This window comes from Ctenopharyngodon idella, chromosome 19 (assembly GCF_019924925.1).
Source record: "Ctenopharyngodon idella isolate HZGC_01 chromosome 19, HZGC01, whole genome shotgun sequence".
NCBI lineage: Eukaryota > Metazoa > Chordata > Actinopteri > Cypriniformes > Xenocyprididae > Ctenopharyngodon > Ctenopharyngodon idella.
In genome coordinates, this window is record NC_067238.1 from 23049723 (window position 1) to 23074248 (window position 24526).

The following is a 24526-nucleotide window of genomic DNA, read 5'->3' on the forward strand; positions in this document are numbered from 1 at the left end:
AAAAAAAGTGCAGGGAAAAAAACCCACTGCCCTCGGATTACATAACACGGCAGGAAATCTGCAGAGCTGTAACAGTCTATGCCAAAGTCACATGAATCCAAGCATCTGAATGCACATACACGCTCTTACGCGACATTAATATGCAAATTGGCTTGCCAAAAACTGTTTGGGATCATACTGTTTCCCACCAAGACATTTTTTAAGTGTGCAAACACAAGGTAATTAAGCTCTCTCAGAATCGCGTAGACTCGGTAAATGCATCTAAACATACTGCACTCTTTGCCCTCAGTTTCCTCCTAATAGCGGCATTCACACAAGGACAGACACGCACACAATGCAGACAGCAGAACCTCAGATGTCTCCCTGCAGGCCTCTCACATCAGATCAGCGGCATGCGTCCTCTCTGACCTAGCCGGAGAATGAAGTATTCCACTTCACATTGCCAACACGCATCTGCCTCATCCAATCAGACAGCGTAATGCTCTGACACCTCCAGAAAACACTTACACATTCACACATGACGTATTAAAGCAAGTCTTTGCACACTTCTGAGCTACTAAAAGCCATTACACCACCAAATTATCAAAATTGCAACAACATGCACCAAAGTTTTAAAAAGAGCTGCATAAATCTTGCTGGAACGCTTGATTCTGATTAGGATTAGGTTGTGTAATGACAGCTAAAAATTATGCCATGCTCTTCCCATAAATAAATTACATAATATAATTATTGAATAATTATATAAAATGATTAAAATAAATATACATGAGAGAACTAAGATTCAAATAGCTTGTGCATAATGCATAATATATAATTTTATAATATATATATATTTATTTATAAAACGGTTAGTTCCTGTCCTTGATTCTGATTGGTCAATAGCTGTGCTTTATTCACAATAAAACACGGCTATGACTGCTTCACTTAACAGTTCTGTGTATCACTACACAACACCCTTAGCAACCGCTCTTAGCAACGTAAACTATGTTCTCAATTGATATTGTTCATTGAAGCTTACTGTATTATGTAGAAGAGTATTGTGAAAAAGAGATCGAGTGAGCGAGTTTATTACCTGCATTCAGATTTAGCATTTTCCTTCAGGTCAGTCCTGTGTTCATAATTAAAAATCTGTTTAAATGTCCGATGTATTATCTTGTCCTTTTAACAGTTAAGGGGTTTTCTCGCTAGTTCCATGTTCACAACAATTCAGTCTTTTCACTGTAAAAGTCTTCGCTACTGACTGACACACTCATAAAGACAGTCTTTGCTGCCATCTAATGGCGTAATAATGTAACTTCTGTTGCTGTTCACGGTCAGGGACTATTTTTTCCGGCGGAAGGAAGGTTTTCGTGAAAGTTTACTTCATGAAAGTTGCATTGATACATATTTTTGGCTTTAATGTTTGTATTGTGTGGTAACCGTTTTATAAAAGCAATAAGGTACTTGTGGCTAGTGCTGTAACGTGAATAAGTCACAGCTGCCATGACCTATTCACGATACAGCACAGCCTCTTGTACCTTATTGCTTACACACACACACACACACACACTAATTTTATATATATATATATATATATATATATATATATATATATATATATATATACACACACACACACACACACACACACAGTCAAAAGTTTGGACACGGTAAGATTTTTAATGTTTTTAAAAGAAGTTTCGTCTGCTCACCAAGGCTGCATTTATTTAATTAAAAACACAGTAAAAACAGTAATATTGTGAAATAGTATTACAATTTAAAATAACTGTTTTCTGTTTGAATATATTTTATAAAGAAATTTATTCCTGCGATGGCAAAGCTGAATTTTCAGCATTATTACTCCAGTCTTCAGTGTCACATGATCCTTCAGAAATCATTCTAATATGATGATTTGCTGCTCAAGAAACATTTATGATCATTATCAATGTTGAAAACAGTTGTGTACTTTTTTTTTTTCAGAAATCCTTGATGAATAGAAAGTTCAAAAGAACAGCATTTATCTGAAATACAAAGCTTTTGTAACATTATACAATACCGTTTAAAAGTTTGGTGTCAGTAAGAATTTTTATTTTAATTTTTTTGAAAAGAAATTAAAGAAATTAATACTTTTATTCAGCAAGGATGCATTAAATCGATCAAAAGTGACAGTAAAGACATTTATAATGTTACAAAAGATTGTATTTCAAATAAATGCTGTTCTTTTGAACTTTCTATTCATCAAAGAATCCTGAAAGAAAAATATTGTACACAAATATTTTGTACAATTGTACACAATAAATGTTCCTTGAGCAGCAGATCAGCATATTAGAATGATTTCTGAAGGATCATGTGACACTGAAGACTGGAGTAATGATGCTGAAAATTCAGCTTTGATCACTTACTTTATAAAATATATTCAAACAGAAAACAGTTATTTTAAATTGTAATAATATTTCACAATATTACTGTTTTTACTGTATTTTTAATTAAATAAATGCAGCCTTGGTGAGCAGACGAAACTTCTTTTAAAAACACTAAAATCTTACCGTGTCCAAACTTTTGACTGGTACATACATAAAATATTCAAAAATTATATGTATTATTTTTTATATATATTATTTTTTGTATATTAGAAAGCAGTTATTTTAAATTGTAATAATATTTCACAATATTATATGTGTATATAAATGCATCTGAGTGTGAGGGTTAAACGGTGCAATCTAAATAATGCTGATGCTTATTCTGACAGAATCTCTTAAAATTTCAACATCCTTCCTGCATAATTAACAGTGCAAACACAACAGAGAATGTGAAGCATGCTGACGTAAGACTTGAACTTGCTCATACGCTGACATGAAAATCTGTGATGGGGGAGTGTTTTTTTTTTTTTTTTTTTTTCTTTTATTGTGAGAAAGAAGGTTGGTAAGTGTGTGAGTGGGAGCTTGGGAAAAACAGAAGTGGAGATGTAGAATCAGTCTTGTAAAGAAAAGAGAGCTAAGATGTTATTGAAACATCCAAGGCCGCGTTCAGTCTAGCATGGGCCTATTTACACTCACCACTGCTGAATGGATTCGTTCTCCAAATCTCTAGAGGAAGGAAGGAAGTGAAGTTTTGCCTCAGTAATAGAGGGAGCAAGAGATCAAGATAGAGAGGAAAAAAAAAAAAAAAAAGATTAATAAGGCCATATCCAAGTGCTGCATCTTTACATGTGTGAGAGTTGCGAATCTCTAATGCCTAGCCAGCTGGCAGTAAGTAGTGAAGAACATATGCATGTGGTGTATCCTGTCAAACAAAACCAGTGAGTGAGTCAGCAGCTTGTTTAACAGGTGGCTGCTTCCCGTAAGCCTGACAGGACTTCTGACAACAAACAGAGTCAGAGATATCCTGCATTAGACCAGCAGGCTTCCTCAACATAAAGTGACCAAAGGGCACAAACAGTGGCCAGAAAAAGGAACAAGTACAAATGGAAGTTGTGGGAGAGTGGCTGCGCTCGTAAAAAAGATGTGATTTTAAAAGAGTGCAGTTATATAAACCAACTTGTTATTCTACTCCTGCCAAGGACTCGTATTCAGACAAAGCTACTGTTTATTATCCCTTAGTCACAGCTGTGTTAACATTTTATTTATACATATACATATACACATACATATACACAAACACATATATATATGTGTGTGTGTATATATGAATGATATAGTCAAGCAGTATCACAGGAGTAGTGCTGTTTTGTTCCGAATAGCATGTGCAAATGTGATATTGATTTTATACAACAAATTTCAATAAATAAATAAGAAGTTAACAGTGTGTTATATTTTACACAATATTGCCTTCTTTTGCTAAATTTTTGCCCACGAAAATATTACCTATAAAGCCAGAGCATAACTGTTGTCCGTCTCCAAGCAACACACAGCAGGGTTTAATTTCTGAATGAATTTGCGTTTTGAGCGAATCAATCGGGTAAACCAATGATTCAATGGCCCATTCATAAAGAGAGCCATTTACTTAATTCCTGAAAGAATCAGCCTTTGAGCGAATCGAATAAATGAATGAATAAATGACTCAATGACTTCACGCCAAGCACGATAACTATAAAGATATAGTTCTAAAAATCATTCTAAATATAAAAGAATATCACTGTCCACACCACAGCTATAACGATATAGAGGGACGATATCGTTGGGATCACTTTTAGAATGATTATTTTCCAGTTGTTGAATGATAAAACACTGACAACCAATTAGAATCCGCGCATTTAAAATGGCAGACGACACCGCGGAGAAGTTAATCACTGAGGCCCAGAAAAAGCCACCACTGTTTGACAAGTCAAACCCCTTTTTCAAGGATACTTCAAAGAAAATGGATATATGGAAAATAATCGGTCATACCCTGTTGAGAAGTAAGATGAGATCATTATGCCAGGCTAGCAAACAGTGTAACATAAAATTACCTCAGGTATCCAGCGCTAGTTTCGACAACATTGTCTTGCTTCCTTTGTTGCAGTAAAAAAGACTAGGCATTGTTTTTATTCCACTATATTGACTTTGTCAGCTAAATTCACTGTTAGATTAGATCGATTACACTAACTATTCACTCGAAATATAGCATGCTGAGGACATCTGCTGGTAAAAAAGTGTAAATGCAACAAAAACAGCAAAAACATGTTGAACACACTTTGAAACCGCAGTGCGTGAGCTTAGAATAAACACACCGTTAGCGTTCGTTGGTGTGGACGCAAATATAGTTATCATTATAGTTATCGTTCTTGGTGTGAACGGGCCTTTACTCATTTAGACATTTACCGCCACCTACTGGCAGTTTTAGTTTCTTATTTAGAGTATCATTTCATCATTTTTTTTTTTTTCCATATTAATAAAAAACCCACAAAAGGTATAGTTCATCCAAAAACGAATATTCTGCCATCATTTACTCACCCTCATGGCCACTGAAGCCTAAATGTTTGTGTGTAATAAATTCTATATTGAATCTTTTTTTTTTTTCTTTTCTAAAGCTACTTTTAGCAATGTCTATTTGATGCTTTTCTCATTTAACACAATGACCTTAAATTATCTTTTGGGGGTATATATACACACACATGTATGTATGTATGTATATACATATATCAAAGAATCCTAGAAAAAAGCATCACTGTTTTCAAAATATTAAGCCGCACAAACGATTTTGAACATTGATAAGAACTATTATAAATAATTTGAGCACCAGTAATAACTGATAATTGATCAGCAAATCAGCATATTAGAATGTTATATGAAGGATCATGTGACACTAAAGCCTGGAGTAATGGCTGCTGAAAATTCAGTAAGTACTTTTAAAAATATTTTTAAGTAAAGAACAGTTATTTTAAAGTTTACTAAGAATTCACAATGACCAGCATCTGATGAATTTACTGTATTTAAAGTATTTTTGATCAAATAAATGCAGCCACGGTAACCATAACAGCCTTCTTTCAAAAACATTAAAAAAAAAAAAAAAAAAAAAAATCATACTTTTGAACACTAGTGTATATTCTCAAATGCCATACCTATTTTGTAATCAAAATTTTATGCAGTCCACTGTGAAATAGCCCAGTAGACTTCAGATGAAAAATATTTTCTATCAAATCATCAGAAGCATTTTGTTTGCAACAAGTAAACTATAGTAGACACTCTTGTGTACACTGTATGAACCTGTGAGAAGTGAAAAAGATTACAATGGATGAAATAACTATTTGTCAATCTATTTGGTCACTTTACATGTCAATCAGACAGACTTTTCTTGAGTAAGTGGGCATTTCTGGGCCAAAATGAGCTCCAATGTGGATCAAACAATGTCAAAGGTCTAGCTGCATGCAAATTTCCCATTTAGCCTTCCACATCATCTCAGCAGATAATCTCAAACGTTTAGAGGGTGTGTTTATTCCTTGGAAGCCAGTTAACTGTTACTTTATGGTTGTAAAGAGGTTCATGCAAATTTGACGCCTCCTAATTGACCAAAGGAACGCCTAGGGCAGTTTCACCAGGTTCAACGAACCAGACATTGAGACCATAAAAACAAGACTGTAACGGTTTACATTGGGGAAGCGCTGACGAAGGGAAAAACCACCCCAGACAAGACACAGAGACAAACCACTAGGTGTTTAGAAGGGAACACTGTGCTCTTAAGTGATAGCCAAGATTGTTCCCTGCAGTATTGCTGGTAAAGGCTATTATTGCGAACTGATGGCCTCTTATCAAATAGACCACGTAAGGCCACACCAGTGTGTCCAATCCAGTGTTATTGAGACATTACCAGGCAAGGTCCTTCCCTCACCACAGGAATGAGCTACAAGCTTCATAAATATGAGTCTCCCTGCTTATTTTACATGACATTCACGCTGAGAGATGTGTGGAATTCAAGTTCCGCGTTTTAGTCCAGATAACAATACCCTGAGGCTTTCTGATAAAGATACTATGGGTTGGAATAACAGGATCCATAGAGCGTTTAGGGAATTGCAGGCAAGAGCGCAAACATATACAGACGTAAATGTATTGTTAAGTAGCAGGACACCTATGGATCAAGGTCAAATGGGGGCACAAAGTAGCAGACAGGCCGGCAGCCAACTCAAACAAGGAAACGGGTTGTCCAACCACCCTGCCTGCATCTGACCACCACATATGCACCAAGAGGAAATGAACAATGGTTTAAATGCACTTTCAATTGAGTTACGCTACTTAGCCCAGCCAATTCTGATGGGTTTCCCTCAGTCCACAACTTATTTTTGTCCAGATTCCCTCCAAAAAAAATCTGTAGACTCATTCGGCTGCAAAGCAACAACACGAGAAACGTTCAAACCAGACTAAATAACTCAGATATGTCAGGAAGCCAGCTGAGAAAAATGTGAAGAAATGTCACAAATTACAACCTTGGGAGCATAGATAGATAGAGGACCAGACCTTCGTTAAAGTGTGGCATTAGTCCCATATGTTTGGGTTAGGGCTAAAACAGAGATATCTCCTGGATCCTTTATGAAGATAACATGATGTCTTGTGCCAGGAAATAATGTGTTTTCCAGTTGACAGCACAGTTACTATGTTAAAAACAAGTGCTAGTGCTGAAGTCATGGATATTTTCAATGTCAACACAGTCCCGTATTACGGGCACTCAAATGAGTTTATGGTGAAAACGAGCAATTACAAACTGCAATGTTTGTGTCAAAACCTTGCCACAACATTACTACTACCCTCACTCTAAAATTCTTGGTAAATATTCACACTTTCTAGTAAGCTCTTTTTGTCAAAAACAAGGACTGATTCACTCTTCAGTGTTCATTACGAGTGTTTATAGTGTACCTTCACTAAAAAACATCGCATTTTCAGTTACACCTAGTTCCAGGCAGCTAATTGGAATCAACAAACTGAGCAGATGACAATATTTTTTGCATGCGCTCACATGTCTGTCCATAGTAGTTGTGTTGGTTGCGTGTTAAGTTCCTATCAGTGTCTGTGTCTGACTGGCTGTGGCATTTATATTAGCTGAATTTGTCAGGATAGGCTCCAGATGGCCTGGTGTTTTGTCTAAGGGGATTAGGATTATCTTGTAGACTCACAAGATGAGTTTAAGAGCGATCATATTGCCTCAGACTACGCAGACCTAATCCAAACTCTTCAGAAAAAGAGGGAGCTAAATAGTAGACTAGACCACAATTCATTCATGTCATCAATTTCTTCATCAGCATAGTGCGTGTACTGTATATGCACAGCCGATTTTTCTAAAGGCCCAGGTATACTTCAGCTGACTGCACAACAATGTTATTTTAGTTATTTTTATATTTTGAATTGGCTTTCATTTTCATATTTTCAGTGATGTCAATTTTAGTTTAATTTTTAGAATTTTTGCTATGCGCACTGCCTAGTGGACCTTTCTTTTCAAGCGCTCAAATCATTTGCACATGCACTGTTGTCTGCACGGACACAAAAATCTGCGCGCATGGATGTGTTTGTTTGCACAAGCTCTGTAATTCGGCACTCCAGTAAAGTCATGTCGCGTTTATATTAAAACACTTTATAAAATAGATTGCTTAAAATCAAGCAGCTTTACCGTATTAAACATGAAAAACCAGTGTCGTTCTCTCATTTCATCAGAAGTACAACTTCGTTTTCTACTATAAAGCAGCTCTCCAGTGTTAATGTTTTCACTCGCGGACGTCTGACTTGAGACTCGAGGAGAGAAATTAATTGGAAAAGATTTTCAGAGTAAAAGAAGGCGGAGCCTCAGCGCACACCTACCTTACGTAAAGGCCGTGAACCAATGGTAGTATGAAGGTGTTTACCAGCCAAAGCAAACTTTTCCAGAAAGCTCGCTTTGGCAAGATGTTTCGAACTTCCAAAACGAACTCCAAACGAACTTTGTTTTGGCCTGATTTTGTTCGAAATTACGTCACATCAGTTCGTTCTTCGATTTCGTTTGAAGTGTATCGGGGCCTTCACAGCCTTGTGCTTATAATCACACTCTTGCAAACTATTCTAACACAAATTTCAGGGAAAAATGTTTTTTAAATAAAGACTGGATTGCCGGAAGCTTAGTGACGGTGACATTGAAGCCATGCAACTATGGTGTAGTTCGTTCATAGCCAAAGTTTAGCTTTTTACTTCTGCCGGCTGTATTTAGGCTTTATAAAAGTTGTTAATTTGTGAAGATAATCAATGAACAAAATGTGTAAGAATCGAACCTTTGTTGGTCAGAGAGCTTATTTTCTGCTATGATCCAAAAGCCAATGGAAAAATCCTATTGGGTTTTTGTCAAGGGAATACCAACATATCATACCTATAATGCCTTAAATGCTGCCTAGGTAGGCAGCTCACTAGGTTTTGAAACAGATCACACCAGAAAGCACTATGTTCTCAACCCATTTTCGAAAGAATTTTGGGTTGAAATTAGGATATTAAAACCTTTCAGATGTAATCGCACATACACACATAAATAAATACAATGAAAGCTATACACACCTGTCATTAATAACTACAGAGTTATAGTACATATTGACAAACACAAACATTCTTGATGGTGCCTACATCTCTGAACACACACATACGGTTCACTGTCAGGTCACAGTACAACAGGTTAAAAGGCATGTTATCAGCGTTCTGGTTTATGCAACGCATTATATACCTTAACTGACACTAATTTTCCACAGTGAGGGAAGACAGTGAGCTTGAAGCGCAGTCTGCCGCATGGCTATTACTAACTCCAACACAAAGCTGACCTCTGGTAAGGATTGGGTGTACAGACTGTTCCACTGCACTCCAGAACAACATGATTCATTCTCTACGCTATCGTTACTGCAAGAGAGAGAAAATGAGAGACAGAGACAGACAGTGGAGGGAAAACGAGAAAAGCTGAGAGAGAAGAGAATATGAAGGCATGACCTCCCCATTTAAGCTGATATTTAGGTAATGAAGGGGGGAAAGGTAAGAGGAGAGGGGGAGTATCAGAGAAAGTGAAGGAGAGAGTGAGATAAGACGATGAAAGGAAACCGAATCATGCATGTCGGTTGGGTTTCGAAGGTTACCGAACCTTGATGGGGGCCAGCGGAGGGAATGGACTGTGTCTAACCGTGACCCTCATTGGCTTCACACAGATACAGGTCCCTCACCAACACAGGGCACTGCACAAAGCCTGAATCCCAATTCTCATACTTGCACAAAGTACAAACTAATAAACCGTACCATTAAAAGAAATTAATACTTGTATTCAACAAATATGCATTAAATTGATCAAAAGTGGCAGTAAAGACATTAATAATAATGATACAAAAGATTATATTTAATCCTGAAAAAAAAAAAAAAAAAGTTTCATGGCTTCCATAAATATTAACCGCAAAACTGTTTTCAAAATTGATCATTTTTCTTGAGCTCCAAAACAGCGTTTTTTAATTTCTGAAGGATCATGTGACACTGAAGACTGGAGTAATGGGTGCTGAAAATTCAGCTTTATCATCACAAGAATAAATTACACTTTAAAATATATTGAAATAGAAAAAAGTTATTTTAAGTTGTAATACTTCACAATATCATTGTTTTTACTGTATTTCGGTTCAAATAAATGCAGCCTTTGTAAGCATAAGACTTCTTTCAAAAACATTTAAAAAAATAAAATAAATAAATCTTACAGACCCCAAACTTTTTTTTTTTTTTTTTTAACATAACTGAAACCAAACTAATACTGTATGTAGTAAAGTATATACTAAAGTATGAAGTACTAAAACATACTACAATGTGTATCAATATAGCATCAGAAAACTAATCATTTTGGGGGTCAAAAATCAAGTCAAAAAAAAAAAAAAAAAAAAAAAAAAAATATAGTACACAACTGAACAACTTTCGATTTGTTATTATCTGGGTCAAACTGACCCTAATCTAACAGATGTGGGTTGGCTGATACGGGTTTTTCATTTGTCTATATAGATATCTTAAGATCAAAGTAGCCAATGTCAATATAATGACAACAAATGACACATACAAAATGGCCAAAATTGAATGAAAACAAATACTTTACACAATATTTACAAGTAATCCAAAAAGGGCCAGATATTAAGTAATATGGATAGTATGTGAATTGGGGTTCAGCCTTGGGATTCAGAGCACACTTTCACAGTTCTTTGCAATCATGACTTTCAATATGCGTTTTAAATGGGCTAGCGAAGATCTAAACACGACTGAAAATAACAGGGTAATTAAGCAAACAAACTTGACCCAATTCTCCAGTTCTCAGCATGGCTTAACTTGGACTATTTAAGCATTACATCAGTTGGTTTTCTTTTATTCAAGAATCAGCAGTTGGGTGGGAGAGAGGGGAACAAAAGAGAATCAACCCAACAGCAGTATAAAATGGCTAATCATCTCTGTGTGAGGTAAACAAATATTGTTGCATAACGAACAAACTGCATTAAATATAACAAAAGCAAGCTAAGTGTTGAACAAACATTAAGAGCATTGTAGGGAAGTTTCGCTCACAGTTGTAATATGTGCTCACAAAGAAATTCTGAAGACTGTGCTGGTTGCTCTTTTCCATGCGGTTACATTTGAATGGGGACTGAACCATAAACATGGTCCACATGATATTGGACACAGCACAAAGTTATCACTGAAAATATATGAAATGTAGAACAAAAGTCGCATTAACTGTCACTGCATAGAACCGAGTGACCAGCACATTCTTAAAAATGTCTCCTTTTGCAAGTTTGGCACAACATAAGGATGAATAAAACATGCAAAATGTCCTTAAAAGAAGTGGTCAGACTACTAAAACAGAGTTAAGTTGTAAGATTTTATGAAGTAAACAAACAGGTCTTCAAAAACACTGTCAGATGGCATGGAAAGTCAACAAACGCCAGCTGACTGTCATTTGTCTTTGTTCTTTTTCCATTCACTTTCATCCTTGAGAACTCCCTGATCTAAATGCGCTGTTATCCATCAAGAGGAAGCTCAGCTGACCCACTAAAGACTTTCCCGCCAAGCTTTGGACTCTCGCAGAGCTAAAATAAAACTCACATTCACACACACACACACACACACACACACACACACACACACACACACACACACACAAGGATGAGAGGCTGCCTGTCACCCCCCTTATACCGGAATCACCGGCACTCGCTCAATCCAAATCAGTGACCCAAATCAGTGCAAATGTGGGGCAGCCACTTACAGGCACTATGTAAACACTCTCCCTTCCCGCTATTGTATGCGTTATGTATATTTAGCCTGGACAGGGAGGCTAATGAGTGTTATGTTGTGAACTTGAACTGAAATTCCACACTGGAGCAGATACATCGGCATGGGGCAGGGATCAAAAGAGAGGGAGAAAGAAAAATTAGGTAGTTTGTGGCTCACAGCCAAGTATTACGAAGTTGTGCAGGTATTGGTGGCTAGTCGCCCAAGCAACCCTGATGATTTCATGCTAAAAGTTTTTACGACTTATTTGATTAGACAATAAACAGATCTGTTCAGATGAGTCATTTAAATTATAAAAAGCACTTTAATTACATTTACATAATTTATGCAGTGATAGATCATTCTTTAAAAGTTTTGAAATAAAAACACTCAAACCAAAAAGCAAATGTAGTTGAGTCAAAATGTAATTTATAAACCTCATTCTTTCTTTCATGGAACTCGTAAGAAGACATTTTGAAGAATGTTCACGCTGCTCTTTTCCATACAAGCTCCAGCAGGAAACATAAAACCATACGACTCCAGCTATATTCCAAGTCTTCTGATGCTATATTATATCATTTATTTACTGTATGGATAAGAGCTGTGTGCACATTATTCAAAAGGTCTCATTTTGTGTTCCAGAAAAGAATGAATGTGTTTGGAAAGGCATACGAGTGAGTAAAAAAGTTTTTGATTGGACGTTGTCACAGAAAAATCAAAGGCACTGGGAATCCTGAGGAAAGAACGTCCACATAAGCTTAAAGTCATAGTTATGTGCTGACCCGAACTGATCAGACGATTATATAAATGTAAGACTTCCAAATAAAGTCCGGCATCAGATTTAATTATGAAAAAAATAACCTCCATTCTTGATCAGCAGGGAAATATTTGATCCAGTAATCCGACATCAGCAGTGATGTATTTTGAGTTCAGTCAGTACAGCCAAAGAGGTTAGAAAGGCTCACCACAGTGTGGTTTAAAAGAGCACCAGTCGTGGTTAAAAAGTGCACCACTCAGACAAAACAGCAGCAGGGAAGACATCTGTCCAGCGCAAGAATCCAAATCCAGACATTAGCCGTAACCCCTGGTCTGTGGCAGATGGGAAAAACCATCAATCCATGTGTCTAAACATCACAGACCCTGAAGTGTGTTCTGCTACTCCACAGGGAAAGTTGAGGTATCACTGGTGCTCACTGCAAACCAATCAATCTGAAAGCACCTTCTTATATTGATCTGAAAAATACATTACGAGCCCTTCATTTCTTTGGTCCATCTGTGAGCTTGACCCCAATAAGCCCTATCAGAGCTGGGGAGGTGGACGCTATAGTACAGGTACCTGCCCGTCACTGACATTTTGATGTTCGGTAGGGTTTGTGACCTGATCTGTGGCTTGCTCTGCTTTTCTCCTCTTGCGGACTTGATAAAGATGGTTTTTGGACTTCTGGTGTGCTGGAGGTCAGGACAGGTCAAATATTAGCATTTTTATTCTTGTTGTAAGATTTTTGAGAATGCACTGGTTTGACCAGAACAGAAACTTACCTGTCCATTCCAAGTCACCGATGATAACCTTTTCGCAGAGATCGCACATGTGATGACTCCGTTTGTTGCGAGACTCCACCCCCTCAGTTCTGATTGGCTGTGTAGATGGCTGCTCTCCCTGAAACGGTTTTAAAAGGAGATGTTGTGTTAGTCTCCTCTCTTTAAAAAAAAAAAAAGAAAGAAAAACAAACAAACGCCACCAAAAATCACTGACAGGAAATTAGCAACACAAACTATTACGCAGAACCTCCACGACTGGGTTCACAAGACAAATCATGATCAGTGGGGGCGTAAAGGAGACATTATTTGTCAACTAAACAAGAAAGGAAACAAGTCAAACCTTTTGGAGGCAGTCCAAGATCTCTAGAGCAGGAGTAAGTACCGTAGTCTCCCAATTGGTCACATCTGTCACATCCAGACCATATACAGGAGGCACATTGCTAGCAGGTCCTGAAGATTTGGAAGATAAATTGACAAAAAAAAAAAAAATATATATGACACTGATGAAATAGCATCTTGATTAAACTTGCAGAATCATCAAGGAGCAATGTAATGGTGCAAACACGGATGTTCTCAGACTAGATCTAATTGAGAAAAGTTAATCTTACATCTTACACTAATGATTAAATTAATTTCCATTGGGGAAAAAATTACCATGATTTGCTACTTTCTAATTGGTTATAGGGGAAGGGGCGTTCTCATTATAGAGAGCATCTGATTGAGCAAAACATCTGTTCAGTGCAACATGACTGGCCAATATTTTTGGTCTGTTTTCCTGTAAGAGAAAGACTGTAAATAATATACTAAAAGTGAATTTAGTTCAATGTATCCTTTTACAATGAAAGAGAAGTAGCGACAGACCTTTTCTTCCATATTGTGACGTACAGCCGAGCAGTGCCGGTCCTCCCTATGAGCAAAGTATACAAGTTGTGTAGGGCCTCCGAACCACCAGGGGGCCCCCTTCCCCTTTTTGATTTTGGCTTCAACAATTATGAAAACACGATGTCGCATTCCATTTCTTTCCTTTAAAGTGGAGCACTGTCTCCCTTCCTACGTAACGTTCAAATCAGTCTAATCATGTAACGTGGCAGTCGTAATATACAGTCTCCTGTCGGACATGCAAGATACTTTTTAAAAAAAAATAATAATAAAAAAAGTAGTAGTTAAAAGCGTATTGAGCTGCAAAAGAGCTGTTCGCAGCTGTTCCCCAGGCGGCTCTCTGTGCTCTCGATCCAAGACGGAGAGAAACACAGACAAGCATAGGCTACTTTGGGCTTCGGGTATGCACTTAAATGGACAAATACACACACAATGTGTCAAAATGTCCGTCTTGGAAGGTTTTACTTGACGCATCACAAACAGCGCTTTTCCACTGCATGGTACGGCTCGGTATGGCTCGCTTTGACGCTTTTCCCACTGCATGTTACGGCTCGGTATGGCTCACTTTTTTGGCAATTTTCCACTGCATGGTAGGGCTCAGTACGGCTCGCATGCCTAAATAGTACCACCTAGATTGAGGTTCCAAGTGAGCTGTACCGATACTAAAATGTTATGTGTAAACACTGCAGATCACGGATTGGTCAGAGAGAATCGTCACTAACAGCGTCATTGGATTTGCAACACGAGACACAATAGCAGTATTTTGTTTTGCTGCCATCAGCCTCATTTGAAACAAACTTCGTCTTGCAGTGAAAAACATCCACATGCCGAGAATCAAGAACAGCATTCCATAGATAGATCCTGTGTTGTGTGTTTGTGTCACGTTTATGATGATGTCACGGCAGTAGAGGCATCACAACTACAATGATCAGTCTATAATCCCACCCACTTTGAAGCGGTACTAACTTCAGTGGAAAAGCAAAGCGAGTCGAGCAGAGTTGTACCAAGAGCCAAAAGTTTTGCTTAGGGCCCCCAGAAGTCTAGGACAGACACTGTATCCAAATTATTAAACAAGTGGGGGAAAAAAATGGGGTGGGGTCTTAGTTCTATCCAGTTGTTTGAATTTTAAGATGTGGCTATTACACTCAAAAGTAAATGTGAACTTGCTGTCGATTGTAAGAAAGGGGCGGGGTTTAAGCAGAGTAAATTATTGGAGAAGTCCTGCATGTCACCAAAGAAAAGTATGTCGTTCCACTGGAAGACCCATATATGACATTTTGATGAAACATTACAAGGTCAAAAAAAGTAAAAAATTAAACATACATGTTTAATTTAAACATACAATTTACAATTGAACAATTAACGATTAAAAATGTCAAAGAAAAGAGGGTGGAATGGGAGAAAACATGTCTGGTTATGCAGTGGTGCAGTGAATCAGTATGGAGAGAAGCGGGGAGGGCCTGCAGCAGCCTGAACCTGCTGAATCACTGCTGCTCGATAATCTCCAACAGCATTCTGACACTGTCAGCTGAGACGACCTCACTCTGCCTCCCTCAACGCTATTGATCCAGCAGACATGCACAGATAATGAGAGGCCCATATGTTAAATACATGCAAAGTTAAAACAAACAAACAAACAAAAAAAAACTTAAACTGCAGGAAAGATCAGGATCATTAGGTTATTCTGGTCACAAAAAAAAAAAGAACAGAAACAAGTAAAAATAAGTCTCTACAGGGTACGTTGTTCTGGTCCCTAGATATTGTTATAGCACATTTTTTCTCATGATCTGAGGCATCATTCATGTCTGTAGAGCAAACGGTATGGGACAAGTTGAGTCCCGAAATTCAATATTTAGGGTGGTGGCTGTTCAAATAACCCAACCTAATGCTTGGATTGGTGAGAAACACTTTGTTCAGAACTTACTGAAAAACAAAAACAAAACAAAAAAAACACTGAACATGCATTCTGAAACTTACTTCACATATGCCTTTGAGACAAAAAAAAAAAAAAAAAAGCACATGCCTTTGAGATAAAGTCATACATTGCAAGTAGTAAAGTCACACTTGGCTGCCTGGAACACAGAGACACTCTAATTTAATTTTACCAGCATTAAAAAAAACTAATCATTGCCTTAAAATGAGAGGTCATGACCTGCTGTCATGCTTTACTCAAATCCTCCCACTTCCTTTATTACACACAATGGGCACATTATCTACATTAATTATAGGTTAAACTCGAAATTCTTTCTTCTCTGATCTTGGCTGTCTGATGCTGCACTAAACTGAACCATATCATACATAACTGTGACCATATCATTTTAAGCCAATATTAGAGACTGTCAGTCTGTTTTGGGCTAATACTGAAAATCAATAAAATGACACATTTCTATGTGCAGTACAGTTGTGGCACCACTTTTCAAAAGCTTTTTACCAGTGCTCGACTTTTTTGTTCACCAGCCACTGTGGCTAGTGGTTTTCCAAAGTTACTAGCCTCTTAGCATTTTCACTGGCCACAATTTTGACACTGATAAAATGGGGAAAAACTGCCATATAGACATTTTTAATATCATCTCAATTTGGCAGCAGGTATATTAGGCTGCTGTCACTTTAAGACCTGACGCACGGATCCATTATTCTGTTACACATACACACTCTTTCTCAACTTTTTACGTTCACTTAAAACATAACTGACTGTTATGTGAATACTCGTCAAGACCGGCTTTTTGACATTATTTTGTGTGTATTTGTCTGTTTAAGAGCAATAAGCAGTGAAAAAGAACTCAATTTAGGCGACTTTATGTGTGTGCGCACTTTGGGTGTGAGCACAAAATCTGCAGGAATGAGTAAAATTATGCGCAATCCCACGTCAAAATTTAAGCCCTGTAACACCAGCAATATTCATTCGGAGCAAATGAAATGAGTGAAGGGAAGTGGGTTTGTGTGTCAACTCGGTGTCAAAGAGATGAGAGAGTGTGAAACCGCAGCTGGTATCGTGTATCTATTCTGCGGAAAATGAGTATTGGAAGCGTTTTAGATACCACAGTATCGATATGTATCGAAAAATCAATATTTTTGGCAACAGTGCACTTAGTTTACTATTTCAGATGCATTTTTAAAATTATATATAAAATTCAACCCGCTAAAATGTCTAGTAGGAGTGACTGCGTTACACGCCACTGCTGAAATCCGCCCGCATTTGGCGGATGACTTGGCTTAATGTAATTTAATTTGATCCAAGAAAGCTAACTGTGGTTAGTAAAGTGTCACTGTAAGCAATTGAGGTGGTTAGGCTCACAGAGGCCTACATCATTATGTAGACATAAGCAGTCAAAATTTTCCTGCTGTGATAACCGGTTTCGAAGAGGCATCTTTCTGGCATGATATTTTTAGAGCCTCTATTTTCAAACACTGTCTAGCTGAACTGTCAAACTACTTTGAAATGACATCCTATACTTACAAATGTTTGTTTTTCTTTAAGGTAATGTTAGTAAAGCTGACAAACACATACTGAATATGCATTTTTTTGTGATGAAGAAACCTGACAACCTACTGGGTTAACAAAAAAATTAAAACATTTTCCCCAAATGTTAGCCAAGTAACACTAAAGCTCTTTTTTAACAAACATGATTTGATTACAAAACTGCCACACTTATGACTGCTACTATAATTTTTGCTGTGGAATACCTTTAAGAGATTACAAGTCGTCCAGCACAAATGAACAACGATGGAAGTAACAGAATTTAGAGGAGCCACCATTTCACAAGGAGACTGCTGACAATATCATCCAGCCCTCACACCTGTTTGCCTGAGGCAAACATTACGCAAGTCCAGAACTGTCACCAAGAGAAACATGTACTTAAACACATCTTTAAAAAAAAAAAAAAATTAAAGAATGCTATTAGCTAAAAAAAAGCATATGCAAAACTATGCAAAACAAAACTTATTTTGCATAAAATGCAAAGTAAATAAGCACTGAGCATTGTTTGTAACCGTAGTTAAATGTTTATCACAGAAAATCAAATTCTTTGCCAAACAGTTCCTTCATGTCTGACAAAAAGGAACTGACAGTTTCTAATTTAACCCTTGGTAAATCATTGGACTGACTCCAAATGCTGTTTAGTTCCTTATCACCCTCTGTTTGGTTTAAATTAGAGTAAACCCAGATGATAGTATTACATAATCTAGAAACACAACAACAGCATCCAGAACATTAAACAAGACACAGTAAAATAAATCTAATAGGCATTTAAAAACCTGACTGGCTATTAAAGAGTAATATTTATCCATTACAAAAAAAAAAAAAGAATGAATTATTGAAATTAATACATAAATACAATTTCAATTGATTTTTGTAATCGTTTCTAACAAAACCTTTTTGTCAAAAAGAAAAAATGGGTTTCAATGCTAACAAAAGACAAATCCAGGTAATAAATAAACAAATATAAATGTATAAATTAAACTAATTTAATTTAGTCATTAAAGCATTATATCATATTCTAGTGAGCATTTTATTTCATGAAATGTATTACAATGATGATTTAAATAAATATAATTCAATATCAAACACCCACTGGGTCAAATTTGATAAAGGTACTGGAAATTGTTGAAAATGAGTATATGCGCTATTAAATAGCCATTGTTGCTTTGCCACTAAATATTGATTTTGAAATATAAAATCAAAATATAAAATCCATTACTTTATCATACTCTGCAAAGATATCCCAGCAAAAAGCCTGAAAGTATTCATTATGTTAATGATGTCTTAGAAAGTCATGCATTAAATGAGATCCATACAGATTTAAAGGGTTAATTCCTTTTAATTTACGTTTTGCATTGGCAATTGCGCAGGTGTTCCTGCACACAAGAGACCCAGTGTCCCACTTAGCTGATGAAAAGCATCTCTTTACCTCAAACTAAACCTTGTTGCATCTTGCTTGCTTTCGCTCCTAATCAAAGACAGTTCTGCAGTCTTTATGTCTGCTATTGTGCTTATCAGAAAAGAGCGGCAGCAGGTGGGCCTGCACAGAGACACCTGGCCTACCTGAGCCATGTGGGGAGTAGAGGACATTTTTGTACTTTTTTTTTTTTTGTACCTCTCTCTCTCTTGCTCTCTCTGGGGTATAGAAATGAGAGGGAACAGGGCAACGATGGCCATCTGGGGGTAAACAGATGCTGAACAGAGGGCTTTCCCCCACTCAAAATTCAAATCTCAGTGAAATCTAAGTCAAGTAATCTTGCCAGACTTGAATGGTGGAAAAGAAGAGAGAACAAGGGTTTCTAACCACAGAGATCTCAAATATCTGCCTCAATGAGGCGGCACCTCTGCAGCGCACCTCACGGCAGACAGCCGTGCGGCTGCCGCCTTTTGAGATGTGAAAAGACCCTTCGCTCACCAACTGGCAGATCTTCTAGAGTCTCCAAAGACATGGGCATCAGGAAACACACTGAGCAATTACACCTGCTGCTGTTTGTGTGATAAAAGAGCCTAGGGCAAGAAAGGACGAAGGAGTGGATATGGATGTCAGCACAGAACACCTGTTGTAATGCTGGACAGCTGTAGGACATTTTTGGACATGCCAAACAGGAAGTGAGGGCAGAGAGATGAAGAGATTGAGTGACCGAGAGACATAATCATCAGACATCCAGCTGTGGGTTGTAGCCACCAGGTCAACACCTCAACAGCTGTTTTCACTCCTCTCATACCTTAATCTCATTTACATTTGCTTATATATTACTTGGCCACCTTCAGCTGCAAAGTCTTCCACCGTATGCCATCTCACAAGCTCATCAAAACACGTTCATGGACAAAGGTCCATATGCAAGTGGCTGGCATCCGTGTTCTTGCGGGAATGTATTTAGGGAGTGTGGGGCGTGTCCCGAGGTGTTCGGAGTGTAAGGGGACACTTTTCTATGTCGCACCTGTCGCGCATCCCGCTCAGGTTTCCCCTATCGTTGACAAAAGGCAAGAGAGTGTTACTTAGTGCTCACGTTGCCTCCCTGAGCCGTTGACTGAACGGTTGTCACGGTTACCCCCCAAGCTGCTCAGTCCCATCTCTCTAGGGAAGCGGAAACAGAGCTCAGGTTCACCCTAATCCCGAATTCAGCTGTAACACTGTCAACAGTAGGGTTCAAACCAGCACAGTAACGTGCTGACTATTTGAGCTGGCCACTGGCTGCAAATTAAATGACTTCTTAAGGGTGACACATCACAAGAACTTCTCTTCCAAACAATTTTTGACTGCTCTGAAGGTGATGTTCCCTTCACAGCTGTCAGCTTGGGGCAACAAGATCAATATACCGATCTGGCTTATTCATATCAGCTCAGAGTTTGTTTCAATTCACAAACAAAGCCACTGATTGAAAAAGGAAAGAGAAGATGTTGATCGCCCCATAGAGGCCAGGAGGATAATGAACCCAAGTTTGCCCTCAATGAACCCACAGTCCTTATCCCCAAGAGGCCACACCATAAACTCCAACCTCCTGCCACCCATCTGAATTCCTATCAGTACTCTAATGCCTGCAGGATTAAACCGGTCAGCTGAGGGCCCCATGAGGTCCTGGGATGCGTGGGGTGCGGAGAGAGGGATCAGTTAGGCCACTGACAGGCAGCCACAGAAGCTTAACCAGACCAAAAGCAGGTCAGAGTCCAGCAAAGGTTGGGAGAGAGGTGGGGATGGATGCAAGGGGTTTAGCGAGGACAAAACAACCTTGAGTTGTGATGACTTGAGACCCACTGGCCTGGTGAACCTGAAGTAAGGTAATAAGAGGTGACCCAAGAATTGAAACGCTTCTTAGAAAGATAAAAACAGCATTGTAGTACTCAAGTTCGTCTCAAATCCAAGACCGTAATTTCAGGAGCATTTGGACTCCAATGAGCTGGTCTCTACTAGTCACAGAAAATATAGTCTTGGACTCGGACTTGAGTACTACAACATTGGCTAACAGAACTGTTAAAAGAGAAAACGTAGAGAGAAATGTAGAGTTACCTGCTTCTTATCTAATTATTTTCTGATGTAATTATGATGACTAAATGCTTGGTATACGGCATGGACGGAGCAGAAACTCTGCAGGACTGATCACTGATCAAGGCACCAGGAATCTGGAAAAAGCAAAATGCTTCATAAGAACGTGATCAAAAGGCTCCTCCTTGCAGGACGAGCTTAAAGGACGCAATAAAGGCAATAGAGGAAGACCACATTCACAGACTTCTCACCTAATGCCAGCTGTCCTCGTGTGTAGGGTCCTGCCGCATATGGCGGGACACAAAACTATTCTTAATGAGGGCTAGCCACTGTCTCTGCCTAATCTCATTATGGCTAACAGGATTGCTGGTAGCCTCTGTAGGGATGGGGAGCAAGGGGTAATCTAGGCCAGGATCTTCAGAAACAGGGGTCAGAATACAAAGGAAATGCCCGTATAATGTTGGGAAAAACGGTAGAGGCGGTGAAGGCCAAGGACTTCCAAGGTAAAGTGGAAATCAAAGGTAAATCCAAGACATTGGTTTGGTCAGTGTTGAGGTGCTTACAGGAGAAATGCGAGAAGGAAGAAATGAAGAAGATGCATGTGACAAAGGGACAAAAAACAACATTTAAACTTGTAAAGAGCATGTTTAAATTAACATTGTCAACATGTCATTCCAAAACCATATCACACCATATTTTTTCATGAATATCCTGGCCAGTCTTTTCATCATGACGACAATTGGTCCAGATTTAAATTATTCTGAAGACATTTAATAGAGCTTTGCCTGAAGAACAGACCAAAATTTAAATTGAATTTCACTGAAAATCTTACCATCCACCCTAGCTCTTCTTGGCATGTTCACAAGAGTACATTAGAGAAGTAGCAACATCTGATTTGTGAACAAATCATTCAAAATTGTATGAATGATTTGTTTACAAATTGGACTGTACAAATTCTTGAGTTTAATTCATGCATATTTGAAACAACATGTTGGGTGACAAAATTATCTCATTAATGATTATTTCTGGATGAATACTTCCTTTAAAGCTTGTACACACAGGATATGATTGCACTCTATCTGTGCTTATTTTTATTTTATTTTATTACATTTTTAGTCAATGCACGTATGCATAAGACAGACCGCTGCATCACACTTCACTGTTTTTTCAGTACCTCACTTCATAAGCATCAAGTTAAATTTTGTTCAGCTTTAAAACACTTTTTGAGACCCCTGTGTTCTTGTCCCACTCCTAGCTATTCAGTACGCAAAATACACGTCCTGTGTGAATGTCCCCTCTGCCACACACATGCAAACATTCCTTTTAACTTTATAGCTTTTATTATGTGACCAACTAACATTATTTCACTTGTACACTCTCCATGGTTAAGAAGTATCTTTTACCTCCTTTCTCTAGATAAACTTCACAACCTGATGTCGTCACCACACACATACACAGCTGTTTAGCCACTGAAGTGCTTGCTGATTTTGCTGTTGTCTGTTAGGAAGTAAAAGTACAAACTGTTCAGACTGACCGTGTCTTGAAACACCCAAGCTTTACGAGCATTTGATCTTTTATCAACCCAAGGCCAGTAAATACTGAACCCTGAGCCTTGGAATTTTGAGGCTGTCTGTAAGGGAGGGGTAGCCTTCAAACACTTACACAGAATTTCTCCATGAATGTTTGTGTGTTTAATGGTCTGTGTGAAGTCCATCTCGTTAAAACCAGCTGTGATTACCTGACCATTGGACCATACTGAAATAAAACGAAAAGAGACACACACAGCTACAGTAACCTGTGGGGGCGACTGAAACCAATATACAACAGACAAGCCACGAGTGAAGACAATATTTAACATCCAGCAATGAATTCAGAATTGAGATGAGTGAACTGTACACTAATAGCGGATGCACTTCCCTAGAGAGTAAGTGTGATCCAAATTGAAGCCAGTGGCTGCAATGCACTCTGAACTAACACAGCTGCAGTGTTACGTAGCATCTAGCAGCAGAGACTGTACCTCACAGACAATTAAACCCTCAAACACAAGGATGGAAAGGGGAGGACGACAAACTCACGTTAAAGGGTGGTGGAACTTTCATGTTGCTACATGAATTTATTCCAAGGACATTATGGCTGGAATAACCTGAGGTTTGGTTCCTTATGGGCACCAAATAAGCTGCCTTCTAAATTTGACCACTGCACAACACCAAGGAAAGAGTATGTGTTCAGTGAGACTTACTCTTGAGGAATCGGTTGCGGACCCATTTGTTCTGTTTTCGGGCATAGCGGCGAGTCGCCTGCTTAAGAGACTCAACCCCTGTGAGAGAAGTAAATAACAAGATCAATATATGATGACCACACCAAGTACTGTGAAATGTTTGTGAGAGACAACACGTAAAAAAGTCACAGGCAATGGGTTTACGACACAATTTTAAGTGCTTAATAGCAAAATCTAGAGTACAAAGAAGAGGAAGAGGCAGTTCCATTAAAAGCCTCAACCCCCACCCCTTTCAGTCCACTTCCTCTTCAGTATATCCTCTTACCACTGGTGCCACAGAATATTGGGCTGTCTGTGTACTATGGCTACACTACAATTTATGATTCTTTCCACAATTATTGGCATTTGATGTGTTATATTTAAAGGGATGGGTCACCCAAAAATGAAAATTCTGTGATAATTTACCCTAACCCTCATGTCGTTCCAAATGATTAAGACTTTCCTTCATCTTCGGAACACAAATGAAAACATTTTTAATATTTGCTTCTCATTTTTGTTGATCCATTGAAAAGTCTCAAGCATCAAAAAGTTTAATCCATGTCTTCTGAAGCGACATGATCACTAGATATGATAAACGGATTTATTTTAGGCTTTTATTTATATATAAACATTGATCAATGTACATACATGGAGCACATCAAAAATTATAAACTGAAGCTTAAACGTGCTTGCTTAACACACCAGAAGCATACGGGTTTGTTTTCACACATCAAGCAAACACATTTAAGCTTCACATTTTTACGATGCTTTTTTGTACTTTTCGATCTGTAAAAGTTTTGGTTGGAATGGCAACCAAAACTTGGAGTGTGAATAATGTGAATAAATGACAAAATTTTCATTTTTCAGTGAACTATCCCTTTAACATCTTGCACTGCTGCTGCTTAGATGTCAAGAAAAAAAGAAAAAGAAAAATAGTTCGTTGTAAGTAAAAAAAAACTAATACAAACTGAGTTCACATTGCATTTACATTGTACTTAATCAAGAAAGTGGATTCAGATCTCTTTTTGGAACAATTCAATGGATTTTTTTTTAAATTCAGTCAATATTACAATAAAAAAAGTGAATTATTATTAAAAATAACTACTGTAGTTTAATGCAATATTAATATATTTGTGTAATAATCTCTTTTACCATGAAGACTTGCTAGGTGGTCCAGCTAATCCCTAATTCTTTATTTTGAGTCATCCGAGTGTGTGCAA

The 24526-nt window shown here is 38.0% G+C and overlaps 1 protein-coding gene across 5 annotated transcripts in view; it reads right to left on the reverse strand.

Annotated features, from left to right (window-relative positions):
- Positions 1 to 11974: 11974 nt before the first annotated feature.
- Positions 11975 to 24526, reverse strand: part of trit1 (tRNA isopentenyltransferase 1) — a 51209-nt gene continuing 38657 nt past the window's right edge. For 3 of the 5 annotated variants that reach the window (XM_051871479.1, XM_051871483.1, XM_051871478.1), the window contains 4 exons: positions 23289 to 23366; positions 13549 to 13658; positions 13209 to 13326; positions 11975 to 13118 (listed from right to left, as the gene is read on the reverse strand). In XM_051871479.1, coding sequence (XP_051727439.1) covers positions 12991 to 13118; positions 13209 to 13326; positions 13549 to 13658; positions 23289 to 23366 — 434 coding nt within the window. In that variant the 3' untranslated portion in view covers positions 11975 to 12990. The remainder of the gene's footprint in view (positions 13119 to 13208; positions 13327 to 13548; positions 13659 to 23288; positions 23367 to 24526) is intronic. The other 2 variants (XM_051871482.1, XM_051871480.1) reach the window with 1 other exon arrangement.